The 24,177-nt window shown below is 43.8% G+C and overlaps 1 protein-coding gene and 1 pseudogene across 1 annotated transcript in view; both read left to right on the top strand.

Annotated features, from left to right (window-relative positions):
* The first annotated feature begins 2,084 nt into the window (after positions 1 to 2,084).
* LOC129560013 (elongation factor 2 pseudogene) lies at positions 2,085 to 4,761 on the top strand (annotated as a pseudogene).
* Positions 4,762 to 12,659: 7,898 nt separating this feature from the next.
* The window catches only part of RAB2A (RAB2A, member RAS oncogene family), a 73,820-nt gene continuing 62,302 nt past the window's right edge, over positions 12,660 to 24,177 (top strand). Inside the window, exon 1 of the mRNA XM_055431579.2 lies at positions 12,660 to 12,831. Within this exon, the coding sequence (XP_055287554.1) occupies positions 12,786 to 12,831 (46 nt within the window). The 5' untranslated portion in view covers positions 12,660 to 12,785. The remainder of the gene's footprint in view (positions 12,832 to 24,177) is intronic.

The following is a 24,177-nucleotide window of genomic DNA, read 5'->3' as shown; positions in this document are numbered from 1 at the left end:
GTACAGATGGGGTCAATGTCTTTGGTAGGTCAGATGGCAGGTAATTAATGAGTTGGGGGCTTAATATACTGCAAAATGAAGTTACAGGAGAGACTTAAAAATACATGTTGAATCCTGGGGACAGAACTTGATGGTAATTTGATTGAATCAACTAAGTCCATCAGAAGGAGGATTAGTCAGTCTTAGAGGCTCAAAAAATGAAAATCTTGGAAATAAAAATTGATATTCTCTATTGAAATATTATAGTTTCCCTGGTGGCTCAGAAGGTAAAGAATCTGCCTTCAGGGCAGAAGGCCCGGGTTTGATCCCTCAGTTGGGAAGATCCCCTGCAGAAAGGAATGTCAACCCACTCCAGTATTCTTGCCTGGAGAATTCCACGGACAGAGGAGCCCGGTGGGCTACAGTCCATGGGTTGGCAAAGAGTCAGACACAACTGACCAACTATACTTTCACTTTCATTGAAACATTACTTAAAGGAGTTTTTGACTCATCCAAGTATTTGGTACCTGAGTAAGGCCATTAGGGTCAAAAAGAGTCAGACACAACTGAGAGACTGAGCACACAGGCATAAGGCCATTGGACCAGGTTTACAAATGCTTTTGGAGGCCAAACAGATACAGCTTTAAGATCAGAATGAGACATTAGGGTATAGTCGGGCTAATGAAATGAGTGAGAGAATGAAAGTCACTAGGAGTCACAGATTCTTGTCCCCAGAAAGGCCATCCCAAACATAAGATGAATGTTTCATGTTCCCTTTGCTTAAAGTCATCAAATATTTCCATACATTTTACTCTTTGTCTAGGATAAGAAAAAATTAGTGGCATTAATTTTATGTATTCCCATCTCTGGGAGAGTGATTTCTTGTTGCAATTGACATTCTACTTTTAAAAATCAGATTCATAAACTAGGTTAAAGCGAGCCATTTCTGAAAGATGGATTCACTCTTGATATGCAGAGAAATCAGGTTTCTAAGTCCGATTTACTATATATACCATTCTGTGAGTTCTCTTGGGACAGTGAATATAACCCTTTTTCATGGACATAAAGCTTTCATCAATTCCTTGTGGAGGACAAATATGTTTTTCTTACGTGTTATATGCTAATGACTTCTAAATTTGTATGCAGAGGTCAGAACTCTCATTAGACCCACACAACCAGCTTCCCCCAGCACTGTCACTTACTAGCTATCATGATATGAGAAATTACTTAATCTCTTTAAGCCTCAGTCCCTTTTTCTATAAAAAATTTTTTTCTCTGTATATTTATTTTGTATTTTTATAGCTATATTATCAGAATTTGGAAATTTAAGTTAAAGAGTTTGTATATATTAAAGCATTATGATACTCACTTCACTATCTTTGTAAAAATCTATTTGTCCTTTCAAGTTTTACAAAAGGATTCTCACTTTCTCACATTTTTAAAATTTCTGATTATTACTGTTTTTCTTAAATAAATATTTAAATAAAAAAATACTATCAGTGGGATTAACATATACATACTAACATGAGTTTGAGTGAACTCCGGGGGTTGGTGATGGACAGGGAGGCCTGGCGTGCTGTGATTCATGGGGTCGCGGAGAGTCGGACACGACTGAGCGACTGAACTGAACTGAACTGAATTACTATGTGTGAAACAGATAACCAATAAGGACCTACTATATAGAACAGGGAACTATATTAATATTTTGTAATAACTTGTAAGGAAAAAGAATCTGAAAAAGAACATGTGTATGTATAACTGAACCACTTTGCTGCACACCAAGAACTAACACAACATTGAAAGTCAATTATACTCCAATTTAAAATAAAACTCTCAGGGTAAAATGCAAAAAATAAAAATACATAAATTGAAAGCTACCAGATTTGTTAAGATTAGATGATTTGGGTGGTTTGTTACACATTTTCAATTGTGTTAAATGTATGTGAAGTTTAACAATAACTGTCAGATACTTAATAGATACACAGAGCATACATATAGATAACATATATAGAAGATCTGGTTCTCTCCCAACATCATTGTCACCATCCTGGGCACGAACTAGCTCACTTGGATCTGCCTGGGAGAAACCACCACCATCCACCACCATGGTGAACTTCACAGTAAACCAGATCAGGCCATCATGGACAAGAAGGCCAACATCAGGAACATGGCAGTCATCACCCACGTGGACCATGTCAAGTCCACTCTGATGGAGTTCCTGATGTGCAAGGTGGGTATCATCGCCTCTGCCCGGTCTGGGGAGACCTGCTTCACTGACACCCAGAAGGATGAGCAAGAGCAGTGTATCAGCATCAAGTCAACGGCCATCTCCCTTTTCTACAAGCCTTCAGAGAACAACTTGAATTTCATCAAGCAGAGCAGGGATGGCTCTGGCTTCCTCATCAACGTCATCAACTCACCTGGGCACGTGGACTTCTCAGAGGCGACAGCTGTGCTCCGTGTCCCCAACAGCACCTTGGTGATGGTGGACTGCGTGTCGGGCACGTGTGTGCAGACAGAGATGGTGCTGTGCCAGGCTGTCACCGAGGGCATCAAGCCGGTGCTGATGATGAACAAGATGGCCCGGGCCCTGCTTGAACTGCAGCAGGAGCCCAAGGAGCTCTACGAGCCCTTCCAGCACATTGTGGAGAATGCCAAAATCATCATCTCTACCTATGGCGAGGGCGAGAGCGGCCCCGTGGGCAATATCATAATCAACCCTGTCCTCAGTACTGTTGGCTTGGGGTCTGGCCTCCACAGTTGGGCCTTTACCCTGAAGCAGTTTGCAGAGTTGTATGTGGCCAAGTTTGTTGCCAAGGGTGAAGGCCAGCTGGGGCCTGCTGAGCAGGCCAAGAAGGTGGAAGACATAATGAAAAAGACCGGTACTTTGATCCACCCACCGGCAAGTTCAGCAAGTGAGCCAACAGCCCCAATGACAAGAAGCTGCCGCAGACATTCTGCCAGCTCATCCTGGACCCCATCTTCAAGGTGTCTGATGCAATCGTGAACTTCAAGAAAGAGGAGACGGCAAAACTAATTGAAAAACTGGACATCAAGTTGGACAGTAAAGATAAGGATAAGGAGGGCAAATCACTTCTGAAGGCTGTGATGTGCCGCTGGCTGCCTGCTGGGGACACCTGATGCAGATGATCACCATCCATCTGCCCTCCCCTGTGACAGCCCAGAAGTACCACCGTGAGCTCCTGTACAAGGGGCCCCCAGACGATGAGGCAGCCATGGGCATTAAAAGCTGTGATCCCAAAGGCCCTCTCATGCTGTACACTTCCAAAATGGTGCCAACCTCTGACAAAGGTCGGTTCTATGCCTTTGGCCAGGTCTTCTCAGGGGTGGTGTACACTGGCCTGACTGTCTGCATCATGGGGCCCAACTATACTACCGAGGAGAAGGAGGACCTGTACATGAAGCCAATCCAGAGGATAATCCTGATGATGGGCCGTTATGTGGAGCCCGTCGAGGATGTGCCTTGTGGCAAAATCATGGGCCTGGTGGGCATGGACCAGCTCCTGGTGAAGACCGACACCATCACCACCTTTGAGCATAGCCACAACACGCAGGTGATGAAGTGCAGTGTGAGCCCTGTTGTCAGGGTCGCTGTGGAGGCAAAGAACCCAGCCGACCTGCCCAAGCTGGTGGAGGGCCTGAAGCAGCTGGCCAAGTCGGACCCCATGGTGCAATGCATCATCGAGGAGTCCAGGGAGCACGTCATCATGGGGGGCTGGGGAGTTGCACTTGGAGATCTGCCTCAAGGATGTGGAGGAGGACCATGCCTGCATCCCCATCAAGAGAAAACTGACCCAGTCGTCTTGTACCAGGAGACTGTCAGTGAGGAGTCGAACGTGCTCTGCCTGTCCAAGTCCCCCAACAAGCACAATAGGCTTTACATGAAGGTGCAGCCCTTCCCCCATGACTTGACTGAGGACATCGACAAGGGCAAGGTGTCTCCCTGCCAGGAGCTCAAGCAGGGGGCCTGCTACCTGGCCAAGAATTATGAGTGGGATGTGACCAAGACCCACAAGATCTGGTGCCTTGGCCCTGACAGCATGGGCCCCAGCATCCTCATGGACATCACCAAGGGCGTGCGGTACCTCAGTGAAGTCAAGGATAGTGTGGTGGCTGGCTTCCAGTGGGCCACCAAACAGGGGGCGCTGTGCGAGAAGGGGGGGCGTGTGCTTTGACGTTCATGATGTGACACTGCACACCGATACCATCCACTGTGGCCAGAGCATCCCCATGGCCCGGTGCTGCCTGTATGCCAGTGTGTTGACCGCCCAGCCCCAGCTCATGGAGCCCATCTACCTTGTGGAGATCCAGTGTCCAGAACAAGTGGTTGGTGGCATCTATGGTGTCCTGAACAGGAAGCGGGGCCACGTCTTCGAGGAGACCCAGCTGGCTGGCACCCCCATGTTTGTCGTGAAGGCCTACCTGCCTATCAGTGAGTCCTCTGGCTTCACTGCTGACCTGAGGTCCAACATGGGTGGCCAGGCCTTCCCCAAGTGTGTGTTCGACCACAGGCAGATCCTGCCCAGTGACCCCTTCAACAACACCAGCCACCCCAGTCAAGTGGTGGTGGAGACACGCAAGTGCAAAGGCCTGAAAGAAGGTATCCCAGCCCTGGACAACTGCCTAGATGGGTTGCAGGCTGCCTCGGCACAGCCAGCCGACTGGTGGGACTTGGCACGGTCCCTGCGCCCAGGGACAGGTGACCACAGCAACAAGCCCCCACATTCTCCACGACACCTCGAGGCTGTCCACACCTGTTAACGCTCTGCCTGACAGGTTTCTGGGGCCCACTTTGTGCCATCGCTAAACATGAAGACTTGATGCCATTTCTTTCAATATTTATTTCCAGATTTCAGGGGTAACAGAAGTGCCCTTGCAGCAGGGACTGATCTGGCTGGTGGGGATGAGGGAGGGGATGGGACAACCAATACTTTTTTGTTGAGAGGGAAAATTAATGTCCAAAATAAAGTTAAAAATAAACACATTAAGAGGTTTAAAAACAAAAATAAAAGAACCACAAGTGTCTATCAGACACTTGAAAAAACATTTGGCCCCAATAACCATACCAGCTATATGGTATTTCTGCCTGGAACTCAGACCACTCCCCCAAGCTCCAGACCCAAATATCCAGCTGTTCATTTGAGCAACTAGGATACAGCAGAAGTGATTTCCAAGGATAGGTTATAAAAGATACTGAGGTTTTGGCCTCCTGCTCACTCTCTCACCTCTCTCCCACTGGGAGAAATCAACTTCCATGTCACGAAGATACTAAGCAGTTCTCTGGGAGGTCCACATCGTAAAGAACTAAGGCCTCAGTCATGTGCATGAGCCACTTTGGAAATAAACCATCCAGCCCCAGTCAAGCCTTCAGGTGTCTACAGGCTACAGCTCTGGCTGAGAGATTAACTGCAACCCCATGAGAGACCTCCAAGCAGGGGCCACTGAGCTAAGCTGCTCCTAGATTTCTGATGCACAAACCTTGTGTGAGAATAAATGTTTATTGCTGTTTTAAGGTTGGACTTCCCTGGTGGCTCAGCTGATAAAGATCTGCCTGGAATGCGGGAGACCTGGGTTCAATCCCTGGGTTGGGAAGATCCCCTGGAGAAGGGAAAGGCGACCCACTTCAGTTATACTGTAGTTTTTAATAATCTATTTATTTGAAGAAATTGTTGAGAATTGATCCCCAGATTCCTTAAGTTGAGAAATTTAAAAGAGTAGAAGTGCAGCAATGATTCTTAGGCAAATCTAAATTAACCTTGCAGATTTTTAAATGTGAGTCTTTAGAGGTAATCTCAATTTTGGAAGAAAAGATTTATTCTTTAAATAACTTTTTTAAATCAAAAAGCTGGAAAAAATAGACTTCCATTTTCTCCATTTTAGAAGTGAAAACGTAATTCTTTGATATCGTTTTCCTCTCTCACTCCATGTGTTGAAAATTCTGATAATGAGATCGCTAGATGCAGAGATAAAGAGTATACAGGAGGATAGTGTTAGTCACGTCCAACTCTTTGAGACCCCAAGTACTGCAGCATGCCAGGCTCCTCAGTCCATGGAATTCTCCAGGCAAAACACTGGAATGGGTTGTCATTCCTTTCTCCAGGGGATCTTCCTGATACAGGAGGAAGGGGAGGTGGAAGAAGGTTGAAATGTGATCTCATAGTTCCTGGCACCCATCTCTAACAAAAGATATCAGTGACAGAAGGTTTTCTGTGTCCACACCTCCCATTGGCACATAGCTAGCTTATCATGTCCTCAAAAATGGAGAGAAATGGTTTTCCCTTTATCAAAATTTAAAGACCTTTACGAGTAATGATTAAAATAAACTGAAGTACTCATGGGAGTGGTAATTGTTTCTCTCTTCGCACAACATGAGGTATACGCCTCATGGTTCCTCATTCTTACAATGATCCTGACTTTTCCAAAATAAGGGTCCCGACGCTTGCTCCTTGGAAGGAAAGTTATGACCAACCTTGATAGTATTTAAAAAGCAGAGACATTACTTTGCCAACCAAGGTCCGTCTAGTCAAGGCAATGGTTTTTCCCGTGGTCATGTATGGATGTGAGAGTTGGACTGTGAAGAAAGCTGATCGCCAAAGAATAGATGCTTTTGAACTGTGGTGTTGGAGAAGACTCTTGAGAGTCCCTTATACTGCAAGGAGATCCAACCAGTCCATTCTAGAGGAGATCAATCCTGGATGTTCATTGGAGGGACTGATGCTAAAGCTGAAGCTGCAGTACTCTCGCCACCTCATGCGACGAGTTGACTCACTGGAAAAGACTCTGATGCTGGGAAAGGTTGGGGGCGGGAGGAGAAGGGGACGACGGAGAATGAGATGGCTGGATGGCATCACCGACTCTGTGGACATGAGTTTGAGTGAACTCCGGGAGTTGGTAATGGACAGGGAGGCCTGGCATGCTGTGATTCATGGGGTCGCGGAGAGTCGGACACGACTGAGCGACTGAACTGAACTGAACTGAACCAATAAACACAGGACATAGAACACGGCAAGGGTAAGTGGAGGGAAGGGTTTGAAGTAACTGCATGGTCTAGTCTCTGCTGACAAAACCCAGCAATGCAGAGAGTAAAATATTGCTGACATTAATGCGGTTCTGCAAGGGTCAGTCTTCTAACGTACTTAGATACATTTGCAGAAAATCATTCAACTGAGATTTGGTATATAGACTTTCTACCAGGAAAAACGTACTTCTCAGGGTTCCCTCACATCTACCTCCCAGCAATTCTATTAGCAACTGGAATTAGCATTTCTATTGAGTATATGACAAAAATTCTCAGGGTCAGCTTGTTGGTGGCAAGAAAGACTATAATTTAGACCTTCTGAAATCCAATATAGGGCCTTTCCCCAGGCCACTGTTAAGGACTTAGAAAAGTGGGTAATTTAAGAACACAATTTTGGTTTTTAATTTGCTTTTAAATTTTGTATTAATTCAAAATAGCTTATGTAATATTTTTAAACCATGATTTTATAAAATGAGCTTATTATTATTCTAATATTCACTGTTTCTCTCATTCACACACCTACATAGATCCCGTTCTATCATTAATGTTACATCCACTGATTAAAAAAATTAACCTACATACAAAGTTTGAGCAAGAGATGGTGAAAGACAGGGAAGCCGGGTGTGCTGCAGTACATGGGGTCGCAAAGAGTCAGATATGACCAAGCAACTGAGAAACAACAACATATAAAAGAAAGTTTCTTCACTCACCTGCACACACTTTGATTAAGGATGTGAATTTGCAATCATTCCATTTTGACTCTTCAAGTAAACCTTTGAAGAAGGAGCAGAATGGAATGGAAGAGAGAAAACAGTCATCTTCGGCTTTGACTAGTGGTCAGAAATAGGTCACAAGTAGAAAAGCAAGATAGGGAGTACTGAGTGTGTGACCTTGCAAGAATATAAATGGCTGATGAGATGGGTAAGGTGAATGAAGTACAGTGGAGAGGGCTGTTGAAGCATTTAGAATGATTAGGTTTAAAGCAGTAACCATGAAAGATAACGTCCTTTGAGGTTCAGTTTAGATGGCTCTCCTGTAAAATCTACCCTTATTTCCCAGAACAAAATTCTGTCCTCTAAGATAACACTGTACCTCTCCCGTTAGCCTTCATCAAGCCAAAACTACCCATGACTTAGCACAAAGAGACTCTAATCTTCTTCCAGGCAGTGTCTTTGTTGGGTTTATTTAACCCCTACAGTTCTTAGTGACAAGTTGGAGGTGAAGGACAGGCAGAGGGTGAAGGGAAGGCAGAAATGACTTCAATGTTGACTTAGTGTCTCCTTCGATCTTGACACTTTGCTAGACACGGCACTGGTGTCATTTCATGAGGAATCTGAGGCTTAGAGAGTTTAGTAATTTATCCAAGGTCACTCAACTGATAGGAGGTAAATTCAGGATTTGAACCTAATTCTTTCGTCCTCCAAAACTGGTACTGAGCTTACTAGTATTTGCAGGAAAATTAGTTCTGGCATGGTGTTTAGAAATGGCTGAAAGCATTTCACTGTGGTTCTTAATTATTTCTGGGTCATGGACTCATGCAGGGATCTCTCCCATAAAATTACATATATGCAAATACATACAACATTGTGCATACCATTTCACAAGGATCACAGGGCTCCCAGAGCGCCATCAAGGGCTATCCAAGGAAACCATGGAAACCAAAGTAAAAACCTATGATGACAGTATTCCAAACCACTCTTCTCCTATCCCATTCCCCCCTACCTCTCTTCCCACAGTCTGAGAGCCATCAAAACCAGAGAAAGTTTAAACACATGAAAAGTTTCATTGGGAAGAGCAAATTCAAAATTCTAATATAATGCTCTACTTAAAAATGTTGTGGAAATTTGAACAAGGAGACCGTGGAGAATGTAGACTATCTTTAAATTTCACAGTCATGATCTTCAGACCACGTGTGATGTAAGACTGAGAGATGAGGTTATCAGAATTCATCCTCAGGGGAGTGAAATAGCTGAAAATAAACTGAATGGAAAATCCTTGGAAGTATCCTACAATTTAAGGGAAGAAAGGTTTATTTCTATCATTTTTACCTATGAAATTTTTCTTGAAAAATGTCTTTGGATTTTGGGGACTAAATAAAATGTTTTAGATGAAGTTTGTGTGGTTTTTATTTATACTCTATATTATTTCAAAGAGAATTCAAGATAGCGTATAGGCTTAGAGAAAATAAAAAATATGAATTACACATAGAAAAAAATAAAAGTAGAGACATAAACTAGAGAGACAGAAGTGGAGTTGATTTTATAACATGAATTTGTATACTGATAAGGCCTCTACTTCCTCAAGGTAATTTTTAAAAATTATGCAGCACTAAGGGTTTCTCATATTCAGTTCAGTTCAGTCGCTCAGTCGTGTCCGACTCTTTGCGACCCCATGAATCACAGCACGCCAGGCCTCCCTCCATCACCAACTCCCGGAGTTCACTCAAACTCGTGTCCATAGAGTCGGTGATGCCATCCAGCCATCTCATTCTCTGTCGTCCCCTTCTCCTCCTGCCCCCAATCCCTCCCAGCATCAGAGTCTTTTCCAGTGAGTCAACTCGTCGCATGAGGTGGCCAAAGTGCTGGAGTTTCAGCTTCAGCATCAGTCCTTCCAGAATGAACACCCAGGACTGATCAACTTTAAAATGGACTGGTTGGATCTCCTTGCAGTAGAAGGGACTCTCAAGAGTCTTCTTCAGCACCACAGTTCAAAAGCATCAATTCTTCGGCGATCAGCTTTCTTCACAGTCCAACTCTCACATCCATACAGGACCACGGGAAAAACCATAGCCTTGACTAGATGGACCTTGGTTGGCAAAGTAATGTCTCTGCTTTTTAATATACTATCTAGGTTGGTCATAACTTTCCTTCCAAGGAGTAAGCGTCTTTTAATTTCATGGCTGCAATCAGCATCCGCAGTGATTTTGGAGCCCCCCAAAATAAAGTCTGCCACTGTTTCCACTATTTCCCCATCTATTTCCCATTTCAATTTAGGATCAAATGAGATAATGTATACGAAGGTATTTTGTTAATTCTGAAAAATACATACTTCTCATATTAAACATATATTTTTCAGAATTAACAAAATACCATCATATACATTATCTCATTTGATCCTAAATTGAAAAGCCAATAATTTTGAGGCAATTATTCTTTACATTTTCCAGAAAAGAAAACCGAGGCTCAGTGAGGGACTTGGAAAATCTAGTCCTTGTTCTTTTCAACGCCAGTGATTGTTACAATTTGAAACGAAAAACTGATGCCTCTCAGTTCTGTGGAAGAACAATAAACACTTGATTCCTGTGGCCACGACATCTTCATGAGAGGATTACTACCTCTTTATAGGTGCTTTAGATCTGGAGATGGACAGACATAAAATTGAAGGACTTCAGACTTGGAACAGACCTTTCAGGTAACTTGATCACTTTATTGATAAGTGCATCAAAACTCTCTAGGAAGCCAAAAGATTTGTCACAATCATTCTGTCTGTTTGTGGTAGGGCCAGGGTCAAAGGCAGGTTTCCCGAATCCTTCTCTTTACACTTCATTGCCTCTATAGCTCCATACATACCCTTTCTATAATTCCTTTTACAGATGCAATTCTGACCTTTCTTTTCCCAGTTCCCCTTGTGTCCACTGGGTAAACTGCTGCATGCCAACTACCCAGCTACCAACCCCTGGTAGCTCCCGCATGACCTGACACCAGTGACTTTTCCCACTGCTCACTTCCTGTAACTGCATGGAAATGCTTTTGATTGTAAGGATGCTAGTCCTTTGTAACATCCTCAAAGTGGTTTTGTGCAGACTATGGATAAAGAACATACTTTGGGGAACAGCAGGGAACTGAGTCTCTTCTGGAAGGAGGGGACTTTCTAGGTGTCTGTCATCAGGAAAGATTTGAGTGAAAGCACTCAGATGGGAGGGACAAAATGACCTTTGAAATTCTGGAGGACTCAGGCAGGGAGTCTCTCCCACCTCCCAAACCAAAGATAAGTGAACCAGGTTATGAAATGCCTGGTAATTTTTCATGTCAAATTTTTGTATGCTATCTCTGAAAATCACTTCCAAACACTGAAGAAAAATCCCTCTGAGCTGATGTTTGGAAAGGCCATTCAACCACATACCAGCCAACCACTGCCAGCCCCGCATGAAGGTGGCAGTAGAATGACAAATTTCAAAAGGGAGAGGAAAGTATTAGGCAACAGGAACCAGGGCCACTGTCTCCCAGTCACTTCTGCCCTAACAACTCTCCTTCCACTGCCAAGGTCAGAGGCCATGGGTTAGCAAATGAGCTCCCTTAGGCAACTTTGAATTCCCTCAACAGATTCAGGACCTCTGAACATTGTTTCTTGCGCCTAAATTTCAGTTCCCTTCCCGACCTTTTTGTCCTTTTGACAAACTCTTACTCATACTTCATATGTCTAGTTCAGAGACCATCTACTTTAGACAACCTATTCTGAACTATCCGGTTCTCCATCTCCTCTTCCAGAATCTGTGCTCTTTTAGAACAGACTCTGCTTTTAGTTCCAATGCCCAGCAGTGCAGGAAATATAGTATGTACTTGGTGTTAGTTGAATGAAGATGTCATTGTGTTCTTTTGAGTGCATTTTTCAATAGGTAATTCATGAGCACTGATAAAATCCAAACTTGCACTCGAAAAATTCAGTGAAAAGTATATCTCCCCCCAACTATATCCCCTCCGACCCTTGGTCCCAGTTGTGTCCTTTCAGACTATGTACATAAGGGTATTTAAGTGTATTCCTGTCATTTTTCTACACAATATTAAAAAGTTACCTTTATTTGCATAACAATACAGCTTATATACATATATATCACTTATTACATAAAATAGCTATATCTATAAATATATATAGCATAAGTATATATTTATAGATTGAGTCCTGGGCCTTATTTTTACTTGGCAGAAGACAGACTTTCTTTTCTTTTCCTTTTAATTAAGACGACGCAGTATTCCACCGCAGGGGTACACCAAGGTTCCCCTCACATTCCCTGATTTAGGGTTTCAGATTTACTCTTCCATTATTTTCACTGTCAAAGCCCCGTCCCCCAGCGCAGAAATACCCTCGCCCTCCAACCCCTCCCCGCCGCCCGCCGTCCCAGCGGCTCCATCATTTTCAAACCCCTGGTCACGAGCCCAGGGCAGGCCCAGCGCCGAACGCGACCTCCGCCTTCCACCACGTACCCCGCGTCCCCGCCGCAGAGCGGAAGGACGCGGCCCCACGCGCGTCGCGGCGACGGAGCCACACGGCCCCTCCCCTCCCCTAGCGTCTCCCGGCCGCCGGCGGCGCCCGGCCTCTCCCGTCTCTGGGTGAACGGAGAGGACGGGCGCGGCCGGATAGGCGCGGCGCTGGGCGGGGCTTCAGCGGGGGCGGGGCTCCGGTTGGGCGGGGCTCCGGCCAGCGGGGCGGGGCGCGGCCGGCGTGCAGGGCTCCTCCCCTTTCCTCCGGCGGCGCCGGCGGCCGCAGCACTTCCGGGTCGGCGCGGAGGCGGGGCGGAGGAGCCGCGGCGGCTGTTATTGTTCGAGTGTGCTCGGCCGGGCGCTGTCTCCCTCGGCTCGGTTGGTGTCAGTTTGTCCAGCTTCCCCTCGGCCCCTCACTCCCGGCGGCTGGCGGCGGCGGCGGCGGCGGCGGCGGCGGCGGGCGGGGCCTGGCTTTTCGAGGCCGAGTGGCGCCGGGGTGAGGGGCGCGGAGGAGGAGGAGCGGCGGCAGGAGGAGGAGCCGTGTGCCCTGGCACCGAGCGGCCGCGGCCATGGCGTACGCCTATCTCTTCAAGTACATCATCATCGGCGACACAGGTGAGGCCCGGGGCGCGGCGGCCGACCGGGCGGGAGGCGGCGGCCCGGGGGCCGGGGCCGAGGGGCAAACGGCGCCGGGCTGCGGCGCGGGCTCGGTCGCCGCCGGGCGCCTCCCCGCCGCTCCATTTCCGCAGTGCTGGAGCTGGTGACGTGGGCACTGCGAGCGGCCGCGGCCTGGCCCGCCGCCCCCGGCCCGGGCCGGGCCTGCAGCCGGGGGCCGCGGCAGCCGTTTCACCGCCCGGTCAGGGGAGTAGATGGCAGGGGAGCCGGCCTGGCTCTGAGGGTTGCACGCCTTGCCCGGAGCCTCTCACCTTGGGCCTCGCCGCCGCCCCCGAGAAAGGAAAAGGGGGGCCCGGGGAGAGCAGAAGGGGATGGAAGGAGGGTCTTGGCTTCCCTGACATATCCCACCTTCTCCGACCCGTTCACATCTGCTACGGCCTGGGCAAAGCGCTCCCCGGCGTGAGACAGCTAGCTGAGAAGGAGACTTTAAAAAAAAAAAAAAGGATATATGCGTGTGTGTATATATGTATTTTTATCACTCTCAACTGCCAAGTCAGAATAAGTAACATCCCATTACTTGACGCCTGGGAAATGCTTTTCGAGGTGATTAAAGCACGGAAGAGTTCTGTCTCTGTCGACTTTGGCCACGTGTATATTGGCCTTATTTGATAGTAATGCAAGGCCGTTCAGTGCTCTCGGGTGCGTGTGCGTGTTGGGGACACTGGCTTATTTTCCGATACATGAAATCCAGGCCCACAACTGCCAGTTAATCAGGTGTCCTAATGTTCATTTGAAGCAGAAAGACATACAGCTATTTTTCACTGAAAATGACATCCCAGTGTATTTTGCAGATAAAGTAGTCAAACTTATTGAAAATACATTTTTTAAATTATTTATGGATTTTTTGGCATTACTGTGACTCTAATAATAAAACTAAGACGTGTTCAGGTGTTACAACTATTAATATACCAGAGTCTGATTTCAGTGATGACTCTTGCACAACTTTGGACCCTTTGCACAACTTTGGAAATGTAAGCGGCAGCTTGTGGTTTTACTCGCGATATGTCAGGTTGAATAAGTAACACGAGAGGCATGTTGATTGCTGCCTAAAAGAAAGATTTTCTGCTGTAAATACAGTGTTTCAGCAATGTTTTTTGGCGTGCGCGGTCGAAACTTGATGGTTCTCTATCCGAAATCCTGGATAAAGCAGTGTTTTGCACATGCTCAGTAGCAAATTTATATACTTTTTAAAATGCTGAAGGAAGTGGGGTTTCGAAGCCTACTGGTACATTTTAATTTAGGTTGTAACAGTGAGATTGGAAGAGGAAATTCACAATATAATACGAATGGGTTTGGGAAGTAGAAGGGCGATTATGGACATCAGCAGTAGTGACAGTTGAAATTAGCCTTTGCAGGTTTCTCTCTTCCAGCTTACCTACCAAACATCTACTGTGGGTGAAGAGTGTGCTGGGAGTAGTGGGGCTTCAAATACTAGGAAGTTGGTGCTGGGTTCTTTTGGAATTTGCCCTCATGCCAAAACAATGTCCAGGTAGTTCAGAGGGAAGACATTCATGCTTGCCATGGCTACTGTTACCACCTGGTTCAGGTACACTTGACAGTAGACTGTCCACTGCGTCACTTTCTCCCCACTCCAGTAACTATCAGATTAATCTTCCGCAAACAGGGCTCTTAGGAGGCCATTCCTCCATTTACATTTGTTTGTTTGACCTTCAGGGACTTCCACATCTCAGCATTATTTCCCACTTTGGTCTTCTTTCCCACTGTTCACTAGTCCCTGCTTTCCTCCTGCCAGTGAGGCCCTGGGCTTTTACCTGGTCACTGTTGCTCCCTCTGTTTGGAGTGCCTCTCTGTCCAAATTTGTCTGTCCTCAAAGTTTGACTAGACTCTTCCATAATGGTTTCATAGTCAACGTTTATTAAGTTCTTCTAATGTGTTAGGCATTCCTGGTATCCCAACTGGAAGTGACTACACCTCCTTATCTGGATATATCCCCCTATGTATTAATTCCTGACTGTTTTGTAGATAACTTGGGTGCGCATTTGTGTTTGATTACATACTTCTTGTGGGCAGAAAAGGTGTTTTTGCGTGGTTTTGTATGCCAGGAAGAGCTTAGTAGAATGTAGGCCCGGGATACTTAATTACATTAATGAAAGAATAGCCTAACAGGCCATGATGTTCCTATTAGTATACATTGATAACTTGAGAGAAGAATATTTTAGCCGAGTTCTGCCACTTTCTATTTATATCAACTTTGACCAGACCCCTTTACCACCTTTTCTTAATTCAAAGTAGACCCACTTAATGTAGCCCCCCACACACAAGTGTGATAGTAAATCAATAGTGGGAGATCCATCCTCATTTTTTTTTTACATCGTAGTGTGGAAAACATGCATTTTTAAAGTGAAGAAAATCACTCCTTTTCCTGATTTTCAGTTTTCCTACCTATTGAAGCAATCTAGCGTGCCCCCCCATTGTGAGATAAAGTAAGGACAGATATGAAAACACTGCACATGATCATGATGCTGCTGAATTGTTTTTTTTCTTACTATGTGGCCAGGTGCAGTTAAAATATAACTTTAAAATTTTTCATGGATAGTGTCTTATTCCTGAAAAATCATTTAGGAAAATGTGTCATTTAGACCTAGATATAAAGTGGAAATTGGTTTTTAACAAGCCTGGACTAATATCATAAGCAGATAATTATCAAATGCAGAAGGAGAAAAAAATTGTAATAAACCTATAATTGTTGCTTCTAAATTCTGGCATCTGCCTCCCGTTTAATCTCATCTCTACCCTCCTTCTCGTTTCCTGCCTCTCATCTTGGTACACAGAAAGACAAACCTAGTTGTGTTCCATCTGAAATACCCTTTCTTCTGGGCTCCACTCCCCAAAACCCCACTCAAGCCAAAGTGAAAGTCAGGTCAGAGTTTTTTCTTATCTTCGCAGCTCCTGTTCATTCATTCATTCTCTCAGGGTGATAACAAGCCCTACCCTTCCCTAGCTCCTTGTACTATTCCCTCCTCTCTTCTTTCTTTCTTTAACCACCCCCATGGTTCGGTTTGCCTGTTTTTTGCTTAAAAACTTTTAAGGCCAAATGTATCAGAAGGGATTCCCTCGTAGCTTAGTCATTAAAGAATCTGCCTGCAATGCAGGAGACCTGGGTTCAGTTCCTGGGTCGGGAAGATCCCCTGGAGAAGGGAATGACAACCCACTCCAGTATTCCTGCCTGGAGAATTCCATGGACAGAGAAGCCTGGTGGGTACAGTCAGTGGAGTCGAAATAAACAAGACAAGCCTGAACGCACGTTATCCTAACATTTGAATGTATTTTTTTATTTGAGATATGAGTGATACATAACACTGTTTTAGTTGCAGGCACACAGCCTAATGATTTGGTAAATAAATATGTTGCGAAATGATTACCACAATAAGTTTCGTTAACATCCATCACCACACATAGCTAGAAAAAAATTTTTTTTTCCTTGTGATGATACCTTTTAAGATATACTCTCCTAACTTTCAGCTGTTCCTTAACAGTGTTGATGACTATATTCATCATGCTGTACATTACATCCCCAGGACTTATAGCTAGAAGTTTGTACTTTCTGGTCACCTTTACTACAGCGTCTTAATCTTTTTGTTTGTTTGGAATGTTTTTGACCTTTTTTTTTTTTTTTTGACTTTCTTTTAAAAGTGAGGGTAGGCATTCAGTATCAGATATGTTTAATAGATAAGTGGGTGGGCTCTTGGGGGAGGTGCTGCAGGGCTCTACCTGGAAGATAATACTTGATTTGCCAGGTGGGCAAAGGGGAAATATCTAGTAGATAATTGCAAGTACATGTTTGTAGCTCAGTCATTGATGTTTTTAAAACGTAGGTATATTCGTTGTTGTCTGACTTTGTGTCTCCATGGACTGCAGCACGCCAGACCTCCCTGTGATACTGGGAAGTTGAAAACAGAGCTGTACCATGGGCCATTTTATTGAAGACTTTGCATGTGAAAGAGAAGGAAAGAGTGAGAAATTTAGAGTTGATTGCAAGATCAAGTTGGCTGGTGTTTGTGTGTGTATGTATTAGGATAGGGGAGACTTGAGGTCGAAAGTTTGAAATTACTTAGAGAAAGGGCAGGGGCTAAATCCTAAATTCCAGAGCATTCTGGGAAAGAACAGCATTTGATTCTCTGTAGGTTTGGAACTGTAACAGCAGGAAGACTGTTTCCTCCGGGACACTCTAATTTGAGTTTCTTTAGATTCTTATGAGTCACCTGGTGTATTGGTTTTTTGGTGTTTTTTTTTTCTTTTTTTCTTTTAAAGATTCAGTGGCCTAACCCTCAGTGATTTGAGTCACTCGATCTGAAGTGGAGCTTCATGTTGCAAAACCTAAGGCCAGAAACACGAATCATTTTATATAATTATATGAGCAAGTTTTTAGACTGTGTGGGAAAACACACAGTAGGAAAACAAGCTGGGAAGTTGGGAGGTAGAAAAATTCCATTAACTTTTAAAAAATCATAAGATATACCATGCATGTAAGACAAATTCATATTATATGTTAACACGGTTTAAAGAATAGAGTTGAATCAAATACCCATGCGAGAGAAATATAGAGCCTCATCAGTTGAGTCTCCACAAGGCTTCCTCTCATCTGAATTCTGTATTAGTCCTTGCTTCAGTTCAGTCGCTCAGTCCTGTCCGACTCTTTGCTTTCATAGACGTCTCACTTAACACATCCCCAAACTATAGTGTCTAGTTCTGCCCATTTTTGGATGTGTTCAGTTGTTTTATTAAATGAGAGAGTTATGTTCCTGAAACATATCTTTTAACATCACCCAGAATTTACTTGAAGTTTTCGCTTTCTGCATGTTATTTACTGTCCTTCTGGGTTTTTGACTCCCCTTTCCATCCTAGCCAGTGTATTTGCTGCCTGCTTCCCCTAATATTTCTATTGCTCCTGAGCCTTCCTTTCGCGCCGCAGAGGCCATGGCCCTGGTTCCTCATCCCTTTCCCCTTCCTTCACTCCTGGTGAACCTGCCTCCGCATCTCCAGTCATGCCCCACGCTTCTGTCTAGTGCTCGTGTCCTTTTTGTCCCCACTCCATTGCTGCTGCCGCTCCAACGTGAAATTAATTTCCTCCTTTATCTTTCCCCCTCCCCCATGTTATCTCGACAGCGCTCCTCCTCTTAGCCTGTCGTTTTGCTGTTTGACTAATTTTGCCAGCTCAGCTGTTTTTCCCTCTCACTCTGGCCCAGCTGTGCTTGCTCCATTTTGTTATTCTGTGCTCATCCTCAATCTGGGAGGCTGTGTCCTTTGCCACAAAAGATACAACCTCATACTGACTGCCCCCGTCCCTCTCTCTGACTTTTCATTTTCTGTGACACTTCCTCCTTTGTTTTCATCAGTCTCGTTCATTTGCAGGTTTTAAAATGCTCCACATTCTAGCTGTTATTCCTCACTTGTAAGTAAAGGACACCCAGCAAAGAGATGCAGGGTTCCCTCTGCTGTCATACACTCATAGTCACCCTTCTTAATGCCTGCAATGTTCCTCAGCTCAGACAACTTGGGTCTCACCCTTGGAGATACTGTTTTAGTGGATCTGCAGCGGGTCCCGGACATCTGTATTTTTTAAAAAAACATTCTCTGTAGTGGTACTGTGACATTCCTCTCCTTGTCAGTTATGAGCCTTTTTGCCTGACTTTTTCTAAAATTAATTCTTTTCTACTGTCAGGTTTTCTGCTCTCTGGGACTTTAAGTAATTGCTAAGGCATATCTGCGTTCAATCCCTGGGTTGGGAAGATCCCCTGGAGAAGGGAATGGAACCCACTCTGGTATTCTTACTTGGTGCATGGACAGAGGAGCCTGGTGGGCTACAGTCTGTGGGGTCACAGAGAGTCAGACATGACTCAGCGACTAACACTACTACTACTGAGGCATATCCTGAGTAATTTATACAGAAACCTCCATCACATTAGTTTTTGGCACTCTCTACCTAGTGGATTCTTAGGAGGAATTCTCCACAGTTCTTGCAGTTCATACACAGTTTCGAAAGCTTTTAATGCTTTAACTGGTTTGTGTGAAGTAACCGTTTCATAGATGAAGAAACTGAGCTGTGTCCTTTGGGACAACTATTTCTTCTCTCCCACAAGCTCTTTTACTTTTCAGAGCTATGATGTACCTCTGAGTTTCTCCAGTTCTTTCTTGAAAGTGTTGCCATTTTCAGGGGTAGCTGACTGTTACTGTGTTTCTGGTCCAATCTGAGGGAAAAAAGAAGGAAATGAATGTTGATGGATGATGAGTGAAGTTCTTGAAGGCACAGAGTAAGTGCCTCAGAACATGATGAAAGTGTACTAGGTAGCCTCTGCTGGTTAGGCTGCACACATTGACCAGTTTATTTCTCCTTTCAAGAAGGATTTAAGGGCACTTACATACAAATTTTCTACAGTTTTAAATGCAAGTAAGAGAGAGTGTATTAGTTTATGTTGCTAGCATAAAAAACCACCATATTCTTAGCAGCTCCAGCAGTGCAAATCGATTATTTTAGAGTTCCGAAGTTGTGCATAAGTTCATGTACATGGCAGTACATGTCAGAAGTCCGATGTGTGTCTCACTGCGCTATCAAGTTCTTGGCAGGTTGGGTTCCCTTCTGGAAGGTCGGTGCTCATTCAGGTTGTTGGCGGAATAGTTCCGTGCTGTTGTCTCCGTTTTTTTGCTGGTGTCATCGGTTCCTGGCTTCCCGAGTCTCCCCAAGTCTCCCCACCTAGTCCCATGATTTGGCCCAGGGCCCCCTTCCTTCATCTTCAAAGCAACAGTGGGCCAGGTCCTTCTGTGTCACGTGTTTCTGACTCTTCTTGAGTCATCCAGTCTCTCACTGAAGCCGGGAAAGGTTTTCTGCTTGTAAAGACTTACATAATTAGATTGGGTTTACCTGGATAATCGAGGATAATCTCCTCATCTCGAGGTCTGTAATCTTAATCACATCTGCGTGGGCCCCCTTGCCTTGTAGGGTAGCATACCCATAGGTTCTGGGGATTGATTAAAGTGTGTGTATCTTGAAGGGGGAGAGGGGTTTATCCTCCCTACCACAGCAGGCTGAGGAGAAGCAGTAGGTAGAAACAATAAATTGAAGTCAGAAATAGCATTAATATCCATGCTGTGTACACTTTTTTGAAGTGGACACTGTGTTTAGCACCACTGCAGAAGGAGAAGAGGATGTCAGAGGATGAGATGGTTGGACAGCATCACCGATGTGATAGCCGTGATCTTGGGCAAACTACGGGAGATGGGAGGGACAGGGAGGCCTGGCGTGCTGCAGTCCATTGGGTCCCAGAATCGGAAACAACTGGGTGGCTAAACTGAACTGAACTGCACTGCAGAGAACTCTGGTCTCATCTACTTACTTATAGTAATCATCAGTTTTTAAAAGTGTGTGTACTCATATACTTATTCCTTAATTGAGTCTTGAAAGACCTTTTCTTCTGGTTCCCTTAAAAAGAGTACAGTATGGTGAAAAATGTAAATATACAAGCAGTATATTTGAACATGGGCTTCCCAGGTGGCGCTAGGGTTAAAGAACTGCCTCCCAGTGCAAGAGACATAAGAGATGCTGGTTGGATCCTCGGGTTGGGAAGATCCCCTGGAGGAGGGCATGGAACCCACTCCAATATTCTTTCCTGGAGAATCCCCATGAACACAGGAGCCTGGTGGGCTACCGTCCATAGTATCTCACAGAGTCAGACACGACTGAAGTGACTTAGCATGCACACACGCATATTTGAACATATGGGGCCTTTTCTAGGGGTATAACTCAGTGAATCTGAACAATTATATCCATGAGGAAGGCTCTACTTTACAGTGAAGAAAGGTGGACTGATTGACACATCACACAGCTAGTAACTGGCCAAGCTGGAATTTGAGCCCAGATCTTTCTGACTCCAAAGTGCATGCTCTCTCTCCCATGTCATACACGTTTCTTAATTCCCACATATTCCATATCATACCTCTTGTGTTGGCTTATCAGCTGCTTGGTCTGTTGAGTTGATGTGGAAGTACACAGTCCCTCAGTTCGCTTTTATACTAAAACAGAAACTACCTCCATTCTGCAAAACTGAGCAGAAATATTCTATCAATAAAACATGGATAAAGACTGTTTACTGCTTCTCAGCAGCTCTGTGAGCTTGGGCAGCCTCTTCAGTTTCTGAATCTTAGTGTCTCCATCTATAAAATGGAATAAATAAATGAGATTTTGTGTGTGACCCTGACTAAATAAATGGTTAATAGTTCATCTTCGTTTTTTATCTTTTTTATCATTTTTATACTTTGAATCTTTTCAAGAATTTCCCCATATACATTTGAAAAACTAAACCAAACTTGACGAATGCTATATAGTGTTTGAATAATGCTGTTCATAGCAAAAATTCTTTCACCCTCCATGTGAACTAATATGTTCACATAATAGTTAATATGTTGATTTTTTTTTTCACTTCCTTGTGTAGTTTGCTTATTTATGGCTAGCTGATAACTTGAAAGAGGCTGCCATCTTTGACTCTCATTGTTGCTTTCCTAGCCTGTGCAGGAGAATTGGGTTCGATCCCTGGGTTGGGAGGATCCCCTGGAGAAGGGAAAGCCTACCCATTCCAGTATTCTGGCCTGGAGAATTCCATGGACTGTATAGTCCATGGGGTCGCAAAGAGTTGGACACAATTGAGCGAGTTTCATTTCACTAGCCTATATTGGTGTTTTTTTGTACTTACTATATTTGTCTGCAGGTTGATGTTTTATGGAAGGTTCCTTAACTTTATCAACATTGTTTTAGCAAGATTCAGAATTGTTCAGCAGGATTCATTTTATTCCAGATAACCTGTTTTTATCAGTTTTGCCTTATGTAGCCTATAGGAGCATCCAAGTCCATTAATGATACAGAAAGACTGACTTTGTTCTAGGAAAGAACCCATTTGATTAAGAAGAACAGAAGGTTACTCCAACTGGCTGAAGAAGAGAGGTTTTGATGAGAATTTAGAGTGTTCAGGAATCCAAGAAAAACTGTAAACAAGTCTGGGGGAACTGGACACTCTGAAATCTTTTGTTCTTATGGCTGCTCTTTTGACTCTTCAGATAATTAGAAATGTGTTTCTTGTTTTAAAGGTTTTTTCCCTCTCTTTTTTTAAAACAACCTTTTCATTATTAGTTTTTTACTTTATTTCACTTAATATATTTAGATTCTGTGTATTGGGTCTTCAGTATTTGAGACTAATTTTCAAGCCAAGTACATGGTCACTGTTTTTATATGTTCCATGTGTGCTTGGAAAGTGTATTGTTTGGTGTGGTGGAGTCAGGGTTCCATACACATCAGTTAGATCAGTCTTGCTATTTGTATGAGTCATATCTTCTATATTCTTCAGTTTTTTGAGTTTGGGAGTGAGATGTAAATATCCTGTATTATGATAATTGGATGGGTTTGGGGAATTTTTTTGTTTGTTTTGTAGTTTTGTCAGATTGATTTCCCTTCCCCCCAGTAAACTTGAGGGCTAATTTGTAAGTTGTGTATGGCCTTTACATCTTGCTGAAGAGTTCCTTCTTCCTTTGTTACTTAAGTTCCCCTGCACTTTGCACGTGTTTTGTATTTAGTAGTGTAGTTTTTGGTATTTGAGTATTTTATATTATTATTAAATATTAACTTTTTGTTCATATTTGCATAGTATATACATTTCAATTTCCTTTGGAATCAGATTTTTTGTTTTGTTTAGGAAATAAACATTACAGATACAGTTGAAGCCCATGGCACACTCTTCACCTCTGTCCCTAGAGGTAACCAGTCTCCTGAATTTGGTATTTAATCTTCCTATGAAAGTTTCCAAATGATTACTAATACATATGTATTTATCTGTAAATGATGCAGAGTATTTTATGTATTTTTTCAACTTCATATTAATGGAATTTACTATACTTGCTCTGAAATTGTTTTGTTCATTATTTTGAGGGATTTATCTGTATTAATATATTTTGTTCTATTTTGTTGATATTTATTGCTTGATCAGTCTGCTTTTCATCATTCTGCTGCAATGTAAACAACAGCTCCGCATGGATCATTCTCACTCCTTGAGTGCAGGTGCCAGAGCTCTGAAGATACACCTCAGGTGAACCACAGGTGGAGGGGTGCTCCCTTCAGCTCCACCAGCTAATCTGAGTCACTCTCCAGAGTGGTTATCTGGCTACTCTCATCTTTGTTTCAGCCCTACTATGTCACTTTTTCTAAAGCCTATTTTTTGTATATCTCAGTGCTCTTATTTTTTAAAAAAATTCAATCTGAGAGGTTGTCTTTTACCAGGAGAATGTAATCACTAGTGAATTTGAATTTTTTCCTGTCATCTGGCACCAGCCTGGTTCAGTCACGAGCAGGGGTCAAGACCTAGGTCCTAGGTTGCCCCTTTGCTGTGGACTTCCTGGGGAGGCGCACTTGTCCCACACAGGAAACAGTATGGTAGACAGATCTCCCAGGCTTGTATAGTGTCCTTGTAGGACAATCTGGAAAGAGGATACCTGCTCATAACTTATTTGTGCAAATGAACAATTCATTTAAATTCCTGAGTTTTCTCTCTGTAAAATGGGTGTAGTACTGCTGGTTTAGTGCATTCTGTAGGGTTGTCCACCAGTGTTCTAAGTTTTTGGTTTTTTCCCTCTAACTTTGTAGCTGTCTTTGAAACTCAGGTGTCAGTAGGTTGTTTCCCTTCATTTATTTACAGTTGATAAACCAGTGTAAGTGGTGCATTTATGCCTGCTCTGCAGACTCTGGTATTATTAACATTGATGGATAGGTCCCCCTTAACATTTGTCCACCTTTAGCAGTAACTCCTGTGCATCTAGGAGGCAAATAATATGTTATTCTAAGTCCTCTTGGGTATTTTAGCTTAGACTGCACTCTTGAAAATTTCTTCTTAAGAGCCTGCTGTTTGTGATTAGAAAAATATCTGGATTGGCATGGTGGCTTCTGCTTACTTATTGCTTTGGTAAAGTTCAGACATCTTTAGCTTCAGTTTTCTCATCTAGAAAATGTCAGTAGTACTGTCTAAGTTACCTACCTCACAGGATTTTTGTTAGCTTGAAATAAACATTGTACACAGATGCTTTGAAGCTGCAGGGTGCTTTATTAATGGTAGTATTTTAGAGATAATATTTCTTATATGTTGAGTATCCTAAAATTAAGTTGTATGTTTGGGGGGGTGTCTTGCCTATGGAAAAGGTATTAACCATGCTGACTTTAATTACTTGAGTTGAAAGAAGCAAAACAACATGTTAACCTGCAAAATGGCAGTTCTTTGATCTTGAAATTCTCTC

Source organism: Moschus berezovskii, chromosome 16 (assembly GCF_049115385.1).
Source record: "Moschus berezovskii isolate FMDL1 chromosome 16, NW_MosBer_1.0, whole genome shotgun sequence".
Taxonomy (NCBI): Eukaryota; Metazoa; Chordata; class Mammalia; order Artiodactyla; family Moschidae; genus Moschus; species Moschus berezovskii.
The sequence above is the reverse complement of the archived record's forward strand: the minus strand, read 5'-3'. Positions and strand labels throughout refer to the sequence as shown.